This window comes from Nematolebias whitei, chromosome 6 (genome assembly GCF_014905685.2).
Source record: "Nematolebias whitei isolate Nwh7 chromosome 6, NemWhi1, whole genome shotgun sequence".
In the NCBI taxonomy this organism is placed as follows: Eukaryota; Metazoa; Chordata; class Actinopteri; order Cyprinodontiformes; family Rivulidae; genus Nematolebias; species Nematolebias whitei.
The window spans coordinates 40,817,404-40,839,023 of NC_056503.1; the positions used below are offsets into that span (position 1 = coordinate 40,817,404).

General features: G+C 39.4%; 1 protein-coding gene across 1 annotated transcript in view; it reads left to right on the top strand.

Moving 5' to 3' along the window:
- LOC119410720 (T-lymphoma invasion and metastasis-inducing protein 1) overlaps positions 1-20,478 on the top strand; it is a 29,072-nt gene extending 8,594 nt beyond the window's left edge. Inside the window, exons 8-25 of the mRNA XM_037677617.1 lie at positions 97-267; positions 469-573; positions 1,003-1,084; positions 1,612-1,698; positions 2,385-2,597; positions 3,232-3,332; positions 11,539-11,724; positions 13,509-13,577; positions 13,892-14,017; positions 14,615-14,723; positions 15,106-15,285; positions 15,399-15,517; positions 15,606-15,714; positions 16,648-16,706; positions 16,842-16,947; positions 17,056-17,143; positions 17,280-17,452; positions 19,841-20,478. Coding sequence (XP_037533545.1) covers positions 97-267; positions 469-573; positions 1,003-1,084; positions 1,612-1,698; positions 2,385-2,597; positions 3,232-3,332; positions 11,539-11,724; positions 13,509-13,577; positions 13,892-14,017; positions 14,615-14,723; positions 15,106-15,285; positions 15,399-15,517; positions 15,606-15,714; positions 16,648-16,706; positions 16,842-16,947; positions 17,056-17,143; positions 17,280-17,452; positions 19,841-20,313 — 2,556 coding nt within the window. The 3' untranslated portion in view covers positions 20,314-20,478. The remainder of the gene's footprint in view (positions 1-96; positions 268-468; positions 574-1,002; positions 1,085-1,611; positions 1,699-2,384; positions 2,598-3,231; positions 3,333-11,538; positions 11,725-13,508; positions 13,578-13,891; positions 14,018-14,614; positions 14,724-15,105; positions 15,286-15,398; positions 15,518-15,605; positions 15,715-16,647; positions 16,707-16,841; positions 16,948-17,055; positions 17,144-17,279; positions 17,453-19,840) is intronic.
- The last annotated feature ends 1,142 nt before the right edge of the window (positions 20,479-21,620 follow it).

The following is a 21,620-nucleotide window of genomic DNA, read 5'->3' on the forward strand; positions in this document are numbered from 1 at the left end:
TATATATATATATAAAGTAGTGACTGATTACAACTGAAGCTGGGACCTAAAGTGATTGCAGTAATCACATGTACATCTTGATGTCTGTTTTCAAAGAAACACGACGAAGGAGCTGTGAAAAACCTTCCACAACCCAACACTGAGAGCGACATCTGGGTCCCTGGGCACCTTACTCCCTCTTGGGTTTGCCTGCCCAATGACCAGCCTGTGTTAACCACCATCCAGCCAGGAGAGTCTGCACTTTGTGTTCTTGAATCCATCTGCAAGGTAACAGAGCCACACCTTGAATTATGCCACCCGAATCATGGTTTATGTATTAGTTCATTTTGTCTGACCCATTATTCACTATGTGCATGTGGAGGACTTTAGATTTGACATAGCTTAAAAAGTCACTTGTTTTCTGAAAAAAGGACATTATTAATGCTGTGATACTAAAGAATATCTTCTTTTTGTATAAATATTCCACAGGCTCATGATCTTGATCCAACCAAGCATTACTTGCGACTTAAACTCCTTATTGAAAACCAAGTGCAATTCTACACTCCCAAACCAGAGGAGGATATCTGTGACTTGGTATGTGACTCCCCGACTGAACATGAGCTTATCCCGTTTTATCCAAACAGCCTTCTTAAGCTTACAAAGATCAAAAAATTGATTTAAATAGTAATAAATATGTGAGGACTCGCACTAGGAACAACGTTCTGCACTCATAAGAGAACTGCTCATAGCCAGATTAAATCACTTTTTGTTATGTTTTCTTCAAATAATCAGTTTTATGGAAAGAACATGAACCAAAACATATTTATTTAAATTCTTAATCAAATATTTGAAGCCTTTTCTACATCATCTATTTATGACACAACACATAAAGATATGTCAGCTGCTTTGTCTGAGAAGGCAGAAAATTAATGCTCTTTTTTTTTTTCCTGCTGTCAAAGCCAACTCACAAAACCATGACTATAGTTAGCGAGCGTTTCATAACTTCTTTTTTGTCCTCCACAGCTTTATAAAGAAATCGAGATCTGCTCCAAAACGACAAAAGTAATCCAGTTTGACAGAGATGAATCCTGTATGATTGGTTATGGTGAGAACAATTTTATTTATTTATTATTTTGAGTTACAGTAGTCCCTTGTTTATCGCAGGGGATTTGTACCCTGAAGACCCCTGATAAGTGGAAAAACTGCAAAGTAGGAATACTAGTACAAGTAGTAAGTAGTAGCTTATTTTATATTTATATATATAAAGACATTTTAAACGCTTCCTACAGTCTTGCAATATTCTAAACTGCTGCAGAGAAGAGATCAGCTGATCAGCTGCAGGAGGAAGCTTCTCCTGCAGCTTGGGCAGCACACAGGTGCTAAATAAATTAAAATAATTGCTTTTAAGTAAAAATTCCATGCCGATCGTGCGCCTCATCCATCATTCAGCCTATTGTGTGTCATGTCCAATCTTATTTTGAAAAACCGCGATAGAGCGAGTCCGCGAAAAACGAACCGCGAACTAACGAGGGACTAATGTATTATTTTATCCATGTTGTTTTTGTTTGAGTAGAATCAATTATTTTTCTTTGACCTACTCAAAATCTTTATATCACCCTTCATCTTTCTCAGGTTTCTCCATTTCAGTGGTGGAAGAGGACGGGGTGCAGCAGCTCTACATCACTGATGTAAAGGCAGGAGGTTTAGCCTTTGCCAAAGGTTTGTTTTTAGTCAAAAGTGTCATCTTGTAATGCTTTTAGCCTGAAAGCCACAGGGACAGGCTTACTGCTCTAACTATCTCTGACTGAAGCCGAAAAATATAGCTAATTTTAATATATTAATATATATTAGTTTAATTGCACAAGGGCAAAACAACACAAACTGCTTTAACATCCCATACACTACTGGTATTTTATTTATGACTATTGTTTTTTATCTACTGTGACATTTAAGGTAAAAAATACTATTAGCAATCAGAAGGGGTTAGAAGAACACAATATTTTAGCTAGAAGTTAATTACTGCAATCACAACCATGTTGCCTCACATGACCTTTATCGAGAATTATGTTATATAAGATTGTTCCCCAAAGCTGCTTCACGCTCGCTGCCCTGCTGGGGAATAAGTTTGAGGTTGTGTGATGTCAAAATATTGTGCTGAAGATGCAGCACTTTAAAGCTGTACTGCCAACAGTGTCAACAATTGCACTTTAAAATGAGTCAGGCAGAATGGCAAAGATATGTGTCAAAGTAACATTTTCACTTTTGTTTTGTTATTTGAATGTCAGAGATGACAGGAAATGAGAAAACTCACGTTACAAGACATTACTGAGGAAATAAAATGTTTACCTTTGCATAAATGCATTGGTGGTGGTTAAATTGAATGGAATGGCGCTCTGTCGTTGCAGGTCTAAATGCTGGGGATGAAATTCTGCAGCTGAATCGAAAAGACTCCCACAATCTCAATTTCTCCGACATGAAGGCAGCGTTTTCTCAAGCATCTCTGGCCTTAACAGTCAACACGCTGCCTTCGGTGGACCGCCGTCAGCTGTGCTACCTGCCACCGCGCCGCTCAGATACAGCAGATGATCTCTACACCGATATCTTTTCCCAGAGTCAAGGTGAAAATAATTATTAAGTACAGACACGTTCCCCTTCAACCTTATACTAATTTACAGCACATTTCATGTTTACCTTTACAAAGACACTTAGTAAAGAGTACTAAATGTTTCAAAGTTCATGCTCAGTCATCCAGGTACATAATCCAACACAGTTCAGTCAGGTCATCTGGACGTTTTTTTTTTTTTTTTTTTGTTATAACAGAAATAAAAAATCACCAGCAAACTGGTTGGTCTGCTATGGGAGTGTGCTGCTTGTGGGACACAGTTTGTTTGTGGCTCCTCGGGTTGATGAAGTCCTTTGGATGAAGGACAAACATCTCAACAAAAAAAAGAAACCGTCCAGATGACCTGACTGAACTTTGTTGGATTTTTTATCTGGATTATTGAGCATGAACTTAGATGTATTTCTTTGTGTTTTTAGTGGCATCAAGTTGTTTTTTTTTACAGATCATAAACCTACAAGAATTAATTAGGGAGGACAGAATAATCTTAAGTAAATTGATGAAGCTAAACCATGAAATTGATTTTGTTTGGACCGTAAAAAAAAAAAATAAAAATGAAATGACAGTGCAAGAAAATACGATAAATTGAAGAAAGTCACAAGTGTCCAGCTGACTGGTCTGTTTCTAAACAGAGGAGATCCTGGACGACAGTGTGGGACTGTTACTGGAGAGTTCAGGAGACAGCCTGGATGACGACTCTGAGAGCTTCAGTGAGTTTGATGAGCGCAGAAAGGTAAAAGTGCAAAATACAAAATATGCAACATGAAGTCTATTCTTGTGTCTTGTCCTTCGCAGAACCCTTTTCTGCTTTGTGTTGTGAAGAAAAAAACATTTGGCTTCAGCACAGTTTGAGTCGCCACCTGTTACTCGCTCATTTTGTCTTGTTTATCAAAGCAGTGCCGTTCCATCGATATTGACATTTGAGTGCTGCTTCTCAATACAAATTTGGGTTAGGACTCATTGCACGCCGCTGTAAAGCAACATACTTGTTTCTGAATTTTTTAAAAAGAGCCAACGTTTTCATATACATTCTAATTGCTAAACAGTCGGTCCTGAGCCTGTGTTTTATAGACGATTCTTTCCTTCTGAACATGTAGATGTATTTAAGTTTGCTTTGTAATTGCTTGATTGTGCGTGGTTAATGGAAGTTGTTAACAGGTGGCATTTTGATATGAAATCTAAATCAGTTTATAATTGCAAATGAGAGCATGATTGTTGAGACGGTAAAAAATTACAAGTCTGATGCTTTTGAAGTGCTTTGGCTGATTGGCTGGCAATGTTTTCTTGTGCTGATTTTAAAAATGTGTAATTAAAACAGCAGTCTAATCTTCTTTTTGTCACCAACATTAAAAAGACGACTGGTCTTTCTTGTAACAGCGCTTGATTACCTTGTAACTGGCTATAAAAACCATTTAAAGCCAGACTTGATTTAGGCCCTGCTATGTAATTAGTATTTTCTCATCATCCTAACCTAAATAAGATCCTTTGTATTTCTTCCAAGGCTGGGCCCTTTTGCTTGTTTTCAGGAAGTATCTTGTTCAAATTAAAGTAGATGCTGTGCTTATTTACATTTGTAGTACCATATTTTCTAGATTATACTTCAGTCCAGAGTATAGGTTGCACCAGTCAAAAAATGCCTCATGGAGAGGAAAAAAACATATATAAGTCACTTCAGCGTATAAGAAAAAAACTCATTATTGGCCGATAACCGATACCAATACTGATATTTTTCCCCATAGACCTACGTACAGAGACTACATAGCTTTCTCTGCTGTGGAATTAAAATACTACATTATTCTGCACGGTCTTTGTCAATTTGGCCTGTTAGCAAATACAGATGCCTAAAAGGAGCTGAAAATGATGTAACACTTCAACTTTGATTATGTTTAATGTCACCTTTATTCATGACATTTACTATCTCTATGTAACACAATGACAACACTAGAACAGTGCAAATTCATAGAATTTCACAAAATCTAAACTCAACGGTGCACGTGATGTCATAACATCACTGGGTTGTTGTACAAAAACAACGCCTTAAAATAGCGCCTTTTATATTGGTGAGTTATTTTGATGGACTGGCCGATGTCCGATATTTAACTTTATCGCTAATATCGGCCGATACCATGCCGATAATATTGTGCATCCCTAAAAAAACTAGCATCAATAACAAAAACACCAACAATAATTGAATAATAATATTATATGTTATATCCAGCAATAGTCATATGTTTATATGACTTTGATCAATATTGAGAGAAATGACTAATTAAATTGCCCTATCAAAATACAAGTTTCTAATCAACTGTGTTGTAAAATTTCATTTGTAATTTGAAAAGAGGCTGTTTATGTAAATTGGGAAATTGCTTATTAAGTGAAAACAGTCATTTGAGTGTTGAATTAATCAACTTGTTTATGTCTAAATACTGTATTGTATTATTTGTGGAAGTGTCCAGAGGGAACCGATACATTTTATGATTTGTTACTAAATATTAAAGGCATTCTGTTTCCTTCCTGCAAAGCCATCTTCTTTGCAACACCCCTCCTCTTTATGAAATCTTACATTTGTATTCTACGGCTGTGCTGCTCGTCCAGCCAATCCCAATCCACTGCGACCTGGAGGAGACTCCATCGCTCCTTCGGCTTTGCTCTTAAGCAACATTACAAGGATTATTAAGACTCGTACAGTGTTTTCTGAGTTAGGACAGACCTTCACACTCACTCTGTGTGCCTGAGTTTACCCAGCCGGTAGAGAAGAGAGAAAGGAAGAGAGAGAAAAATATTAGTGACAGTTCTACAGCAGACTGTGAAGGCACAGAAGAGGGAGAGCTGGAAGGCTGTAAGTGCTGGTGGGCGGAGAGGAGGAGGCTGAGCGGCTTCACTCAAGCGACATAGCACCTTCTTTAAAAAAAAAAAAAAAGAAGACAAAAAGGGCTGAGGAATGTGTTCGAAAGGTACAGTACAGGCTTGAGTTTTCAAAGCCTGGAGTCGTCTCTCGCTTGCACTTGACTCGACTCTGACTGTCCACCTGCACGGGGCTATGTCTGTCCTGAAGTGGAGCAAGTACAGAAAGCGCTCCGCAGACTCCATCTATGACATGCTTCATCTGGTGAGATTCCTGTCATCTGTTTCTTGTCTTTACCTGGGCTTCTCTTACCGCTGTAGTAGCTGTTTTCTTAGATGAGGGAAGAGAAGACTTTCCTCTAGCATTTGTTTCACACTCTTTCTTGGCTGCTGAAAACAGGAAGCTGTGAGTCATCGTCGTGTCGCAGAGTTGGTCCTAAGTGTTCCACAAGATATCAAGGAAATGAAATGCTGCATGCTTAAGCTCCTTCTCTGCAGATCTGACCTCAACAAGTTGGACTTTACCCGACTTTGACAAACTCCCCTGAACGTTGTTGCTTGATTGACAGCTGGAGAGCTTTCTCTCTTACCATCTGAAGCGGCGACATCAGTCTCCCGTCAGTTTCAGAGGGCGCATATGTAATCTCTCTACTTCATCAGTGCTTTAATGATTCTAATTGCATCTAATTTATGTTTCATAAGCTAGAGGAAACAATCGACTGACATTTCACGATTTAACCCACGATGGCCTCTATGATTTATAAGTTGTTCGCATCACTCTATTCTTCGGTGTTCCTGCTTTGTCTCTGTGCCGTGTCATGTTCATACACTGCTCAGAGCTGCGATGGTGTTAATTAGGCAAAACTGTGAGAACTATGACTGCAGCGTGACCGTCTTTGTAAGCTCAGGAAAACTTGACGAGCTGAGCTGACAAAATTAGCAGAAGAGAATCGGTTTCATGTGCCCATATTTTTTTCTCAGAACGGCTATAGATTTGTGATTTTATCTTTTATCTTATACTTAGGTTGCATAAAATATAACCTATCTGGTAAATTTCGCAGCAATAAGTATTTGCATTTGTGGCAAAAAAGAAAAAACGTGCAGTTTTTTAATAACTGACAGGACTCCGTAATTGAATTTATTTTATTTTTGATAGGGGTTGGACTTTTGTTATATAAGTTATTTATGTTGTTATTTTAATCAATCCCACTGGGGTCAATAATTAATTTACAGAAGAGGCTTGAGCGCCAAGAGCATATGCGATCATAATTCATTCAAGGTTCAAGGTGACTTTATTGTCATTTGCATCAAATGTGGTACATGAGGTGGAACAAAATTGTGTACCCAAGGTCAGTTACACCCAAAAATATCACTAATATAAACTATAAAAAAGAAACAGTATACAAAGATCTAAGATATACGTTAAACAATGTTAATATAATATAATATAATATGGTGGTGTATTAAACAGCAGCCTGAACATGAGTCTGTTGTGAGCAGATGGGTGTGAATACAGCAGCTTATGGGTAAGAATCAGCAGCATGAATAATCAGCAGCACATAGAAAGTATCAAATGTCCAATTAAAGTGGCATTGCGGTGATTTTCCTGGTTAGGGATTTATGAATCTAACAGCTTCAGGGTAGAAGCTGTTCCTCAGTTTAGTGGTTCTGCACTTAAAGCTCCTCAACCTCCTTCCTAAGGGGAGCGGGGCAAAAACTGTGTGTGCTGGGTGAATGGGGTCCTTCTTGACGCAGGTGGCCCTCTTCCTGCATCTGGAGGTGTAGATGTCTGTGATGGTGGGGAGACTGACTCCAACATCTTCTGTGCAGCCTTCACCACTCTCTGCAAAGCTTTTCTTTCTGCAGCTGTGCAGCCTCCATGCCACACGTTGATGCTGGAGCACAGGATGCTCTCCACTGCACACCTGTAGAAGGAGGTGAGGACTGAGCTTCCCAGACCAGCTCACCTCAGCCACTTGAAGAGAACAATACACACATTCAGAACTAGCATTTCAACATAAAATACACACATTTGTAAAAGTAGAAGTGAAAGAAAAAGTAGAAAAAGTAAAAGTAGAGCATTAAAAGCCCCATTTCAGATATGGACTATAAAACATTTGTGGTACACTGTAACTGATTTGTTAAAATGACAAATGTTGGTCAAATACATGCTAATGTATGGTAGCTTTTGTGTTTATCTGTTTGGTTTGCCCATGATGGAGAAGGAAGTTATTTGGAGGATATTAACCTCATATGATGTGATTAAGTCAGAGTTCTCTGCGACATGTCATGTTGCCATGACAATTCATTTTAGCCTCACAAGTGTGCAGAAAATGAGAGCACTTGACATCAATTTTCTATATGGAAGAGTTTGAAGAACATGAATACACCTGCACAGCGTTGTTGACAGAGGGAGATATTAACACAGATATGAAGTTCTGTTTCTCTGAAACCGGCCTTTATTCTGTGTTGTGACAGATTGACCGGTGTATCTGTAGTTAATTGCTCTGACATTGTCAGATTACCAACCTTTGCTGAGAAATGGTCGTTATTCACACACTAACCTCAGCACACTCAGCTTACTGTCAGATTCCTAAAGAAGAGAGCTGGCCTTAAAAAAGGCTGTCACAGTTGAAACACTTTCACCTCATTTTTGCAGACTGAGCTTATTATCAATAAATAATCTATATTCTAATGAATAAAAGCCATTATAAGAAATAAACTCACGTCATTGCCATCTTTATTTATTTAATTACTTTTTACTGTAACTGGACTTATTAGCAAAACACTGTTTCTTTGACTTGTTTAGGTTCCTTACTTTTCACCCTATACCCAGGCGACGGTTCGTATTAGATCCTAAACAGTATCAACATCTCCAATATCAATATCGTAAAACTGCTTGAACAGCGAAAAATGGTGGACTACTATATTTTAAAGTGTCATGTGCTACACGCCCATTTTATTTTTGGCCAAGAAAATGGATCCATATCAATAAATAGCCACACAAAATTTAGATGTTGGTCGCCTGTTAGTGTTGTGATGACAGAAAGAAAACTAAAGGAAAACAGGGCTTGTTTATTCATCACAAGACGTGCTGTTATTGCAATATTTAACAATGACAATGAAGTTTGCATGTTTTATTAATATTGTGCTGCTCTATTTCCATCCATCATCTTTCATCCGCTTCTTCGTTTTTGTGTCACGGGGGTCACCGTTTCCCATATTCAGCATTAATTGCGCAAGAGGCGGGGAACACCTTGGACAGGTCCAAGTCCATCACAGGGACACATAGAGACAAACAACCATTCACTCTTTCACTCACACCTAGGGACAATTTAGAATGGGAGGAAACCAGAGTCCCCAGAGAAAACCCACGCATGCACAGAGAGAACATGCAAACTCCACCCAAAAAGGCCCCCGGGCCGGGATTCGATCCGGTGACCTTCTCGCTGAGAAGCAGCAGCTCTACCAACTGAGCCACCGTGCTGCCTGCGGCTCTGTTTTACTGGAATCACATTTTTTTTTATTATCGTGTTGGAAAATTTGGCTCCACCCTCCTTATATAACCTACTAAAAGCCAACAGACTGAAAGTTTTCATGCTTGAAATCACCGCATGGTACCAATATCCCCCATTTATATTTTGTATTTACTTATGAACTTTAATCCAAAACTATACCAGGAAAGCAAAATTTACCTTTTCTAATTTCCAAATTTCACACCGACTGTATGTTTGCGGAAAAGGTTTGTAAAACTCAGAGAAATTTATTTTTTTCTTTTATAAATTGCAGCATCACCTCACTATGACACCCTCAACTCACACAAAACTCACAGTAGATAAACACTTGATAATAAAAATGTGTTTCCTGTCCACACTTTGATCAATTCTGTTTAATGCTTTGAACATAAATAAACACAAGACAGGCATTTGCAGCAACCTCATCAGACTCTGTTTAGAAATGGCATAATTTAATATAAATCAGTTTGCATACTCTACACTGAGTGGAGCTCCTGACATTCTGCATGTAGTCATTTTAGTTGCAAAGTCAAACACTGTGTCACTGTGTGAACAACACTTTGTGGCTTAAAACACAAACGCACATAAAGAGGCCAACAACAATGAAGAAAGTATTTATTGGGTTGGAAGCACATGCAACCAAAGGCAGTGATGACACTTATCTCAGGCGTTAACGTTAAACTCTGAGCTAAATGTACAGGTACCACTCAGAGGTTTAGACTAATCTACCTTTTTATAGGTTGCAACAGACTTTATGAAAGTAACTTTGGGTGCAGTGAAGCAAAGCTTCACGGTTTCAGGAGGCTTTGGACTCAGAGTGCATCCAGAACACGAGGAGCTCAAAAATGAACTTATTTTTATTACAAACCAGTAACAAAATGCTGACATGGCAGTAAAACTTGCATAACTTGTGGATAAATCACAAGGAGCACGACGAATATCTAGAACTGGAACGATGAGGAACTGGAGACGCCTGGGCTGACTGCAGACTGGACACAGGTGAGAATGGGCGTGGCAGCCTGACTGAGGAGGTGTGACTGGTGACTGGTGTGAGTGAATCCTAAAACACTAAAAGCTATCACTAAAACTAACAAAAACATGGATCCTGCACAAGGGTGACTTTGGTCAAACGTGTTTTTACCTGAAACTGTTCAAACCATGACACTCTTCATTTATTTTACTAGTTTGCATGTGCAAGATTCACTTAATCACCAACTATGACACTAAAATTGCCAAACCCTGCTCGCACTACCGATTCATTACACTGTAAAATGTATTTGCTGAAATACATTTACAGCAATTGTAGCACTTCCTAGTTGATCTGGGAGCAGCCTGATGATTTGGAGAATTTGTGAAAAGGGACAAACGCTTGTCGTGCCTCACATATGAATGTCTGCTTGATTAGATAACGCAGATAATCACTATCATTTACAAAGCTGAAGCAGAGGAGCTGTGGCTGCTGCTGAAAAACACACTGCTCCTCATTTATTATGTTTGTGCATGTTTTTTTTTTTAACATTTTTGTGAATATAGGGAAATAAAAACATTGTTTGAAACTTGCACTATTGTCACTTGCTTGGTGTGGTGAGTCTTGGTGGGGGATTTTCAGAAAAATTAATTATGCAGTTTTGTTTTTGTTCTAATTTATGCATAAGGAGTGGTGGGTTTGATATTCTGAAATACGTAGAGTGATTATAATTTTAATCTTAATTAAGATTATAACTATCCGTCTTTTGTAGCTGAGTGAAAGCTATATTATTATTATTATTTCCCAGAGGAACCCGTAGGTGTGAGATTATATTGCCTCTGCCAAGTCCGTAAAACTCCACAGTATGAGCATGTTGTGCATTTTCTTATACACACTCCTGCTGGTTGTCCTTTCTATGGCCGTAACTGCTCTGTGAGACTATTGATCTCTTTTTGGGTCATAGTTTTAAAGTTCGTCTCCCGTAAGATCATGTTTTGATAGATAAGAACGGAGTTCTTTTGTGCTGTCTATTATGTGTTTGTATTGATGTGACAAGTCGATGCAGCGTTTTCCTTCTTTTATTTTGGGCTGGCGAGGCTGTAGCCCTTTGTAAACAAAGAAGCTGCATTTGTTCACCCATGTAGGCTTTTGTCGAGAGGGGTCTATTTTTGTCCAAAATAATAGTCTAATGCACATCAGGGTCGGTCACCATGGCAACCCATACTTGTGTGGACACACAGCATTGTGAGTATATTTTGATTCTGTGAAAGAGTTGGATCATTACACCGCTGATCCATCAGTAGGAAGAAAGCACCAGGGGAAGTTAGCAGAAGAATGGGGGTCAGAAAGTCACAGTTATGATAGACTGAAAATAGATCAAATTAGTGCAAACTGATTTTTTTTAAGAGCTGCCTCTGCCTTCATCCAGGCTCTCTCTCTCTGCACAGTCATGAGTCTGTGCACATCAGTAGGTAGAAGGTGGTGCTTACACGATAACGTTTAAGGTGCTGATCGGTTGCCCTGCGGATATTTCCTTTCGTGTCTTCAGGTCGGGATTATATTTAAAGCATTTTTCAGCTTAACACTTTGTCTCTCGTCGATTTTGTTTGCAGAGTACGGAGCAGGTCGCTGCTTTTTGTCGCAGTCTCCATGATATGAATCCCTTGGAGTGTGTGTCCTCCTCACCGAGCCCGGACTCACCCTTCCCACAGACTGCAACTCCCCGGCAGCTGTCCGACGCCGACAAGCTCCGCAAAGTAATCTGTGAACTTGTGGAGACGGAGCGCACCTATGTCAAAGTCAGTATCAGTCATCTTCCTTAGACAGATGGTGTTTGTGACTTGCATATGCTCCCTCGTCCATTAATCTGAGTTTCTATCTGTCTTGGGTTGTATTTGCCCCTCGTATTACCTACGCTATAGAACCAATCCATATGTATCTTTGTGTCCTCGGAGATACGAGAGGGACACAGCTGTGCCCTTGCCTGGATATTTTCTAATCTTTTCCTGTCCAGTAAAAAAAAAAAATGGCTCTGTGAGATAACTGGGTTAGAGATGGGATAATGTCAAGACCGCTTAAAAGACTATTTGTCATATCGAGGGCACAAATGTATCCATTATAGAAATCATATTATGCTTGATTGATTGTACATTGTTCAAGCTATAAAAGACTGTTTGATTCTAATTAATTAGATTTAGTCATGTGGGTGCACTCAGTGCTTATGTGCAGACGTTTAACTTAAAGTTCTAGGGGTATTGCGATAAAGCACAGGAATAAATACTGAAAAGAACAATTACACTAATGAAGGCAGCTGTAGTTGCTTGTATTAAGAGTTGTGCTCGTTCGTTTTACAATAACCAAATTATAAAAACATCATATGACACCACTTTCTAAATTGTGGTTCATGACTTATAAGTGATTCTTGAGAATGTAAAAATATTATTTTCTGTTGTTTGTTTTCTGTCACATTAAGCACAGCTGATTTGGGCTTTTTAGAATTGTATGCTGCTTTTCATTGCCAGGATTTTTATGGCACTTTAAAACTACTGCCTGCAGTTTATTCTGGGTAACTGTTTTCACAGTAGGCCTGTCACGATAACAAATTTTGCTGAACGATTAATTGTCTCAGAAATTATTGCGATAAACGATAATATTGTTTGAAATTTGACAATAATTAGTCATTATTGTCAAATTTAAGAATAATTGTTTGCTAATTTGTTTTTCATGTAGTATGGTTTTTTGACCACCGGATGGCAGTATAAGACTGAACCAAAGGATGGATAGTGAGGGAGCGAGCAGTGTCTTAAGAAAAATGGGAGGGAGGCCCTTTGACATGACATGGGCTGTCTCTCTTCGTTTCTCAAAATGGCGGATGCTCTGTGTGATTGGAGCTCTTTAGCATAGTATTTTTCACACAAAGCTTTTAATAAAAATCAGTAAACAAGTTCTCAGCATCTTTTTGTAGAGAAAAACAACTTTTTGCACAAATTCACGGGTTTCAACCGTGAATTTTGGAGCTTCGACAAGATGGAGTTTTTTTCCCGAGGTCGGCCTGTTAGCTTAGCTCGTAGCTTAGCTTCTCAGCTTAGCTGCTTTTAACGATTCAAAAACGTGATTTTGGATCGTTAAAACAGATTTTAAAGATAAAAGAGAAAGAGAGGGGTCAGTGAAGAGCACCAGAGTTGAGCTTTTTGTCATCCAGTGTCTTCAGTAGAAAGAGAGAGACATGAAGAAATGATAAAGCCGATAAATGAAAACAAAGTCGATAATTTTCATTTATCATGCGACTAATTAATTTATTGTTTATCGCGACAGGCCTTTTTCACATGCATAGATTTTTGCTGGGTCTTTATCTTATTCTTGTTTTTAAAAAATATGCACCAAAAGGCGTCTATTATTTGTCTTTTATTGTGAATAAATAAATAAATTAGTTTTTATTGTTTTATGCACACCTGCAGTATACTGTACTTATTCTGTTGCGAAAATTTTACAATCCATGAAATTGTTGGTTTTTTTTCTCTCATTAGTTTTCTACATAATAACATGGAACAAACCAGAGTCACAATTAACTTTTGCCTTACAGGATCTCAATTGCCTCATTGGGAGATATTTAACCCCGCTGCAGAAAGAGACCTTCCTCACTCAGGATGAGGTACGTGAAATGTTACCCGTGAGTCTTTCAAAAGTAGCTTGTCTTTTAAATGCCAGCACTGGTAAAATATTCCAATAAAGGTTGGTTGCATAATCATGTGAAGTGTAGCTGTGCAGAACCAGAGGGCTGGAAAATGAGGGGGTGAACTTGAGGAGTGCAAACCATGATGATTTACATGCACTTGCAATATTTAAACTCATATTGTTGTATCACATGCTGAGAATATTCACACTTAACTGTTACAAGGGGCTAAAACCAGACTATTGAAATGTTAAATACTGTATGTTCTGTCTTCACATTACCTCTTTTATCAGCTGGATGTTCTGTTTGGAAATTTACCGGAAATGGTTGAATTCCAAGTTGAATTCCTCAAGACCCTGGAAGATGGGACCAGGCTGGTTCCAGACCTGGAAAAGCTTGAGAGCGTGGATCAGTTTAAGGTACATCTTTCTCTTTGCTAACATGTAGTAACAAGTTCAGTCAGGTCATCTGGATGGTTTCTTTCTTCTTCTTTTTTTAGACGTTTTGTCCTTTATCCAAAGGACTTCGTCAGGACTTCATGTGGGACTCAGTTTATTTTAGTTCCTCTGACTGATGAAATCCTTTGGATGAAGGACAAAACATCTCATTAACAACAAAAAGAGAAACCGTCCAGATGACCTGACTGAACTTTGCTGAATTTTCTACCAGGATTACTGAGCATGAACTTTGATGTTTTGAACCACTTTGGCTATGGCTGCCTCAGAGGAGTTGATGGTGGAGAGGGTGGACCCCAGAAACCATCTTATCACCAGCAAACTGGTTGGTCCACTCTGTGGGTTTGCTGCTTGTGGGACTCAGTTTGTTGTGGCTCCTCGAACTGATGAAGTCCTTTGGATGAAGGATGAAACGTCTCAACATAAAAAAAAAAGAAACCGTACAGATGACCTGACTGAACTTTGCTGGATTTCTACCAGGATTACTGAGCATGAACGTTGATGTAGTAACAAGCTTTTAAAAGTATCAGCTTTTTTTAACCAGTTGACTTTTTTCTACAGAAAATCCTTTTCTCTTTGGGAGGCTCTTTCTTGTACTATGCTGACCGTTTTAAAATTTATAGTGCTTTCTGTGCAAGTCACACCAAAGTCCCGAAAGTTCTTGTAAAGGGTAAGTAAATGTTATATCAGGCTGAATTACTGTCGTGGCTTAAAATAATGGATTTATCTGTCTGTCTACCATATACAAGTTAGCATATATCTGCTTTGCTGTATTCAGACGTACTGTTGTCCGTATAACTCCAGCATACTTTCAAGATGGAAGTTCTAAAGGTTAAAAGCCCTGAAAGATTGTATGATATGTAATTAACCATGCTTGAACTTTCTGTTCTGTACCCAGAACACCCACTCTCTTCATAACTTCAACAGTGGATCGCTTTGTTTGATGCATTTGTATTCACTCACTTGTCCTGTTACGTGTTTCAGTAAAGCACTGAAGAGTGAACGGCTCTTTAACTAGACTTGGAATCACAGTTTTTCTTTTTTTATTTCAGCCAAAACGGACCCCAATTTCAAAGCCTTTCTTGTTGAGCGGAATCCCAAGCAGCAGCACTCCTCCACCCTTGAATCGTACTTAATCAAACCCATCCAAAGGGTCCTAAAGTATCCCCTCCTGCTGAGAGAGCTGTACTCACTCACAGATCCAGACAGTGAGGAACACTACCATTTGGACGGTAAGACGGCATCACATCACAGACTGAGGAGGTGAAGACTTTCCGACATTGGAAAAGTGAAAACGTGTAGATTCCCTACAGTTCAGCTCTAACAGTTTTGTTTCTGATGTTAGTTGCTATCAAAGCCATGAACAAGGTTGCCAGCCACATTAATGAGATGCAGAAGATCCATGAGGAGTATGGAGCAGTGTTTGACCAGCTCATCATCGAGCAGAGCAGTGAAAAGAAAGAGGTAATCATGGACAAACGTGGCCTGACTGTGTTCTATCGCATAAAAATTCACTGGTGAGTCAGTGTTCATATTTTGATTACATTGCCAGGTTGCTGATCTGTCGATGGGTGATCTACTTCTGCACAACATGGTGACATGGATCAACCCACCTGTTTCCTTAGGAAAATGGAAGAAAGAGCCACAGATGGCTACATTTGGTAAGTCAGATGGGATGATGAATAGAAATGTATTTCTTATGGTCCAAAATTCTGAAATTAAAAATGCCAAAACGTGCACAATTCAGCACCTGGTTTGTGGAATATTTCTTGTTGTCATACTAAATGTATGTTTATTTTTAACTAAAGGCATATTTTGCACACATCACACTGAAATAAGACTTTATGTCACAAAGTCTTTGGAAGCATTATTCTTTACATCAGGGCTTAATTTGAGCCGTATCCTGCCGAAACAGGATCCGGGAATTCTCCTATTTTGATGGGGTGCGTTCCGGCAACTGTTTGCTTAGATCCAACAACTCTCAGGCTTACTAATAATAAAGTTATGAACAAATATGACTGCCTTGAATAAAACTTATATTGGATATGTAAACTGAAAATAATTACATAAACACTCGTTTTAAACACAACAAACAACACAACATGACTTCTTAACATCACAAACATCTGCCCCTTCAAGTGAAGCATTTCCTCCTCTACCCTTAAAACAATCTCCGCCCCTAAAAGAGTGGTCGAGGTGAGTGGCGAGCTAACCAGGCACAGGCAGTCGTACGCAGGCAGGAGGAGTCCAAAGGCAGCCACAGGAGGTTTCAAATGTGGAGATGGACAACAACAAGCACTTACTTGACGGTTCTGTCAAGTAGTGGGTGGGGGGGATGTTTGACAGAAACGGAGTGTTTAACAACCCGTTAAAATACTGGTACACCAAAATGCAGGAAATCACATCTACTTTATGGGGGAGGACCCCCAGCCAGCCCACTCACTATTTGCATTCCATCATCGGTTGCGTTACAAATTAAGCCCTGGTTTACATATGATAATACTATTTTCATAATAATTTTATATATAATACACAATATTCACACAGTGATTAACTGATGGCCTGCATCATTCTCTCCCTCCGATGTCTTTTAGTGTTTAAAACTGCTGTGGTGTTTGTATGCAAAGAAGAGTCCAAGCAGAAAAAGAAAATGGTAAGTTTTCACTCAAGCAGGAAACCATGAACACTACACAAATTCTTATTTGTTAACACGTTTTGCAAATAATAAGCTTGAACTAATTTCCCAGCGTTGCTTCGAGAGTAACAAAACATGTTTAACTGATTTAAGGGTGGCTCCCATCGCGTCTCTGTATCGTCAGAGGACAAAGATCCCTTCCGATTCCGTCACATGATCCCAACAGATGCCCTTCAAGTCCGACCCTTAAACAGTGCAGGTAAATAGAGTCAATATACCAGTAGCAGTATAAATACTCCGATTTGAATCTTTTATACCGTGTAATACAGGACTCTTTTTTTAATGAGATAACATTTGTCTCCCATAGATGGCGAGAGTTCTGCTATGTGTGAGATTATTCACACAAAATCAGAGTCAGAGGGAAGACCAGAGAGAACATTTCACCTGTGCTGTAGGTGAGGATCTCTTCAAGAGGAGATTGATTTTTTTTTTTTTTTTGCTGTCGATTGAACTCGCCTGCTACTGATACAGTCATGTCTGCTCCTATCAACACCCCGACTAACTGATAGCATTTCCTTCTCTCTCCCTCAGCTCTCCAGAGAGCAGGAAGGACTTTCTGAAGACGGTCCATTCCATTTTGAGGGAAAAGCACCGCCGGCAGCTCCTAAAAACCGAGAGTTTACCCCTCAGCCAGCAGTACGTGCCATTTGGAGGGAAACGGCTCAGTGCCCTGAAGGGAGCCCGTCCAGTCATAAACAGAGCCGGTAAATGCCGTGTCAGTGGCTGCGTTCGCCCTGCAGCTCCAAGTGTCCCAGTTCAGCCTCTGTCCCATTTCACAGACGCAATCACGAATCCTGGTTTTTAGTTTAGGGATCCAACTATCTGAAAATAATTAACATCTTCCAAGACAAGTACATCCAAACAAAACTAGTTTTCTTTGAAATAACTTTAATTCTCGTGTTTACTGTGCAAAAATTTAGAGAAATTTAATTTTGAATTGGATTCATCTCTGGCCAAGGATCAATACATTTGATACATCTTTATTTTAAAACGTCAAACTCTAAAATTGTGAAACACAATTACAGTTGTCCCTCGTTTATTGCAGGGGTTAGGTTCCAGACACACACCCCCAGCCCCCCTCCGGCAATAAGTGAAAATCTATGAAGTAGAATTGACGTAGATTTTTGATTTGAAACAACAACCAGTTCAGTCAACTAATGAATTTAAATCAACCAAACTAAAGACAGTGTTTATTTAGCTAATCAAGACGACTTGATAATCAAAAAAGTCCATGCTCAATAATCCAGGTATACAATCCAACAATTTTCAGTCAGGTCATCTGGACAGTTTCTTATTTTGCTGAAACGTTTCACCTTCCATCCAGAAGGCTTCATCAGTCAAGGAAACACACAACACAAAACCGATTCTTCCTCCAAACGGCTTACTCCAAAGTGGAACAAACCAGTTATGTTGGTGCTAAGATGGTGTCTTTGGCACGTCCCCTCCTCCGGTGCCGGCCCTCTTCCTCGTCGACAGTCATGTTAAACTGGTTCAAAACCAACAAAGTCCATGCTCAATAATCCAGGTATACAATCCAGTATTTTTTAGTCAGGTCATCTGGACAGTTTATTTTTTTGTGCTTTTTTGGTTTTGAACCAGTTTGACATGACTGTCAAGGAGGAAGAGGGCCAGCAACAGAGGAGGGGGTATGCCAAAGACACCATCTTAGCACCAACGTAACTGGTTTGTTCCACTTTGGAGTAAGCTGTTTGGGGGAAGAATCAGTGTTGTGTTATGTGTTTCCTTGACTGATGAAGCCTTCTGGATGGAAGGTGAAACGTTTCAGCAAAAAAAGAAACTGTCCAGATGACCTGACTGAAAATTGTTGGACAACTTGATAATGTTTATTCACTCCACGTTGAGTGAGTATTAATGCCTTTTTCCTCACCAGCTCTGCAGAAACAGCGGCTCGGTTCCGGTCGGTCAGGTCAGACTTGTTTTCCAGTTCTTTAGACCTACCCTGCAGCAACGAAGTCCACAATGTTCTAAACTCTTGAACCTACGTCATTTTAACTGCAGAGTACTGCAAAATTTTACTCACCAGCTCTGCAGAAAGAGCGGCTCGGTTCCGGTCCAACAGACCTACCCTGCTGGTTCTGCTCTGGTTCTGTGCAGCCCTTGAGCACCGAAACACATTTTGGAGGGAGCTGGACCTTCGAATGGCCAGAACGGGACCACACGGTGGTCTGATTGAGTCCAATTCAACCTTTATTTAAACAGATAAGTCACATTGAGCCTAAAAGACTCATTTACAAGTGAGACCTGTTTGGACAGACAATAAAAGTGGTAAACTGGACACATGTAGGAATTGGAGGTGAAAAAATTCCTATCAGACTTTTGTTTTTTCCCGCATGAGGAAAAAAACCTCTAATATTTAAAAAAACAACTTGCACAAACAAGCACATAGTGACAGACATTCTGCAGAGGGGGAGCCGAGAGCGGTGAGCATGTTTATAGATGCTCTCGAGGTCACTGTAAATCTGGATGGGGAAGTACCGGTGGGCTCCAGAGGGAACGCCAGATCTACGGCAGCACCTCCCCACTTGGAAGTCCTCATGAGCCGGCTACTGGCTCAGATTCACGATGAGTCTGGAGGTCCGGTTCTGGTCCAGTTCCTGGTGGGTTCTGTGTGGCTCTCTGCATCCGCTGAGCGCTGAAGTCACTATATGAATAAGGACTGAACTTTTTCAGATCAGATCAAAACTTTCCCTCCATTTCAGCAGAAAGCAACGGGGCTGCTGGGCAGGGCACTGTTGGCTTTTGGGAAATGTAGTCGTTATGAGCAGGGATACAGTGTAGGCTTATTGAGAGAAAACTACAAAACGGCAGCACCTGTCCGAAGTATTTATTTTTAGTTAACTTTTTTACTGTACAGTATCCAGTACTGTCCCAATCACGTGAATAGTACTAAAGTTGACAGTCGTGTGTCGTGTACATTTTTTTTTTTACAATCTTACTTTGAAAAACCTCAGAAGAGCGAGTCCACAAAAGTCAAACCGCGAAGTAGCGAGGGACTACTGTAATTACCTACCTTTGAAACTACAAATACTTTAAATTGGTCACTTTTAAAGTTTTCGTGTTTTTTCTTGCAGCATCTGCCCCAACCAGGACGCTGGGCAGAAGAAAGCTGGTGCGCAACCGTTTCACCATAGACACAGACATCGTCTTTGATGGAGACGCAGAGCACCAAGATCTTGCGTCGCCCAAGGAATCCGACTCAAAGCGATTGCAGCAGAAGGATGAGCAGGAGCAGTCTGAGTTAGCCGGTGACACAGACCGTTGGGTAGAAGAGCAGTTCGACCTGGAGGAATATGAAGACCAGGAAGAAGTCAAGGAGACAGACATCCTAAGTGACGACGATGACGAGTTTTGCCAGACACCCGTATCTCCATTTGACGAGTGTGATTTGGAAAGCCCCATGATGGCTTTGACCCTGGAGTCCCAAAATGCCAGTGAAGACAATGTGAAGACGTCCAACCTGAAGAAGGGGAGCTCCGAAGATCAGAACGATGAGATTTGGGTACGAAGGAAGCCGTCGGGTTCATCCCCAGACTGTGCCACGTAACAACTGAAAGGAAGGGAAATATCTTAACATGGTCTGCACAACCGTCACTCATCACAAACGATGCATGATGTATATCGCACAGGTCGAATAAACAGAACACCCTACTTTACCTTAATTATACTGAATGCTTGTTTTTGTACAAATAAGATCATTTGTTGAGCAATAAAGAAGTCCAGAATGAGCGAGCTCAGATACGGTTTCATAAATGTCAAGTGTTAGCTTTGAGACATGAACTATGGTACAATCATTGAACCTAATCACTTGCTTTGATTGGCATGGTTTGCACATTTGGGCAGCATCCTATAGACCTGCCTGCTGTTGCCAAATTGGAGTATTGTGAGAACAATATTTATTGTTTTGTCCGTGTTACTCAGAGATATTATTGTAGTTAAGGGCTGTATATTATTTGTCCTTAAAGTCATAGAATAATAAATTTCAGATGACCGTGTTATCTTGCATAGTTTACTGTACTTGTACATTTCCACATGAATATACACTGACTTGTGTAATGAATTTGATTTTATGTTTTACAAACAGATGACTATTTTGTTTCTTTTGTTACGGTCCATCTAATTATTAAAGTAGTAATATTGTCACAGAAGCAACATGATTTCAATTTGTTTCAACATACTCCTGTTTTACTTGAATTTGCATTTGCTGTTTTATTATTTTTACAACTGTGAAACTTGTTTTAACCATTTGCTGATCAGTACTGACGCCCATACACACTGACCCTTCACATGCACAATCTATACTGTACAATCTATACTGTACATATTTTGTTTTAGCTTCTTTAGAAAGTTTTGTGAGTTCATGTTTTTTTTTTTTTATATTGCTTTACACAGCAATGGTTTCATTTATTCACGTGTAAAATGGTTTGCTAGCAAACTTTTTTTTTTTTTTTCACAAAATAAATCCAAATTTGCTCAATGCAATCAAGGGGAAAGGCTTGCAGTATGAAAAGTGAAAGTCTACTTTATTTTAAAAACTTATGCTATTTGACTTCATTTTTATTATTGTACAGTATATATATAAATATGTATTGATATCATAATAAATACATTTGTTTCCTACTTGTGATTCAAAATGCCTGTTTGTTGTGCCTCACATCTCATTTGCTTTGCTGAGATTTCTGATTTATGTTCATTGTAAAAAAAAAAAAAAGCATTTAATCAATGTTCTCCTGTGTCAAAGCAGCCCAGAAAAAACGCTGCAATTTTATAACAAAAGAAAATCAGGCTGTTTTAAAACCACTTTAGGTGTTTTCAATCCTCAGCTCATTAATTTCTGGGGGGGGGGGGGGGGGG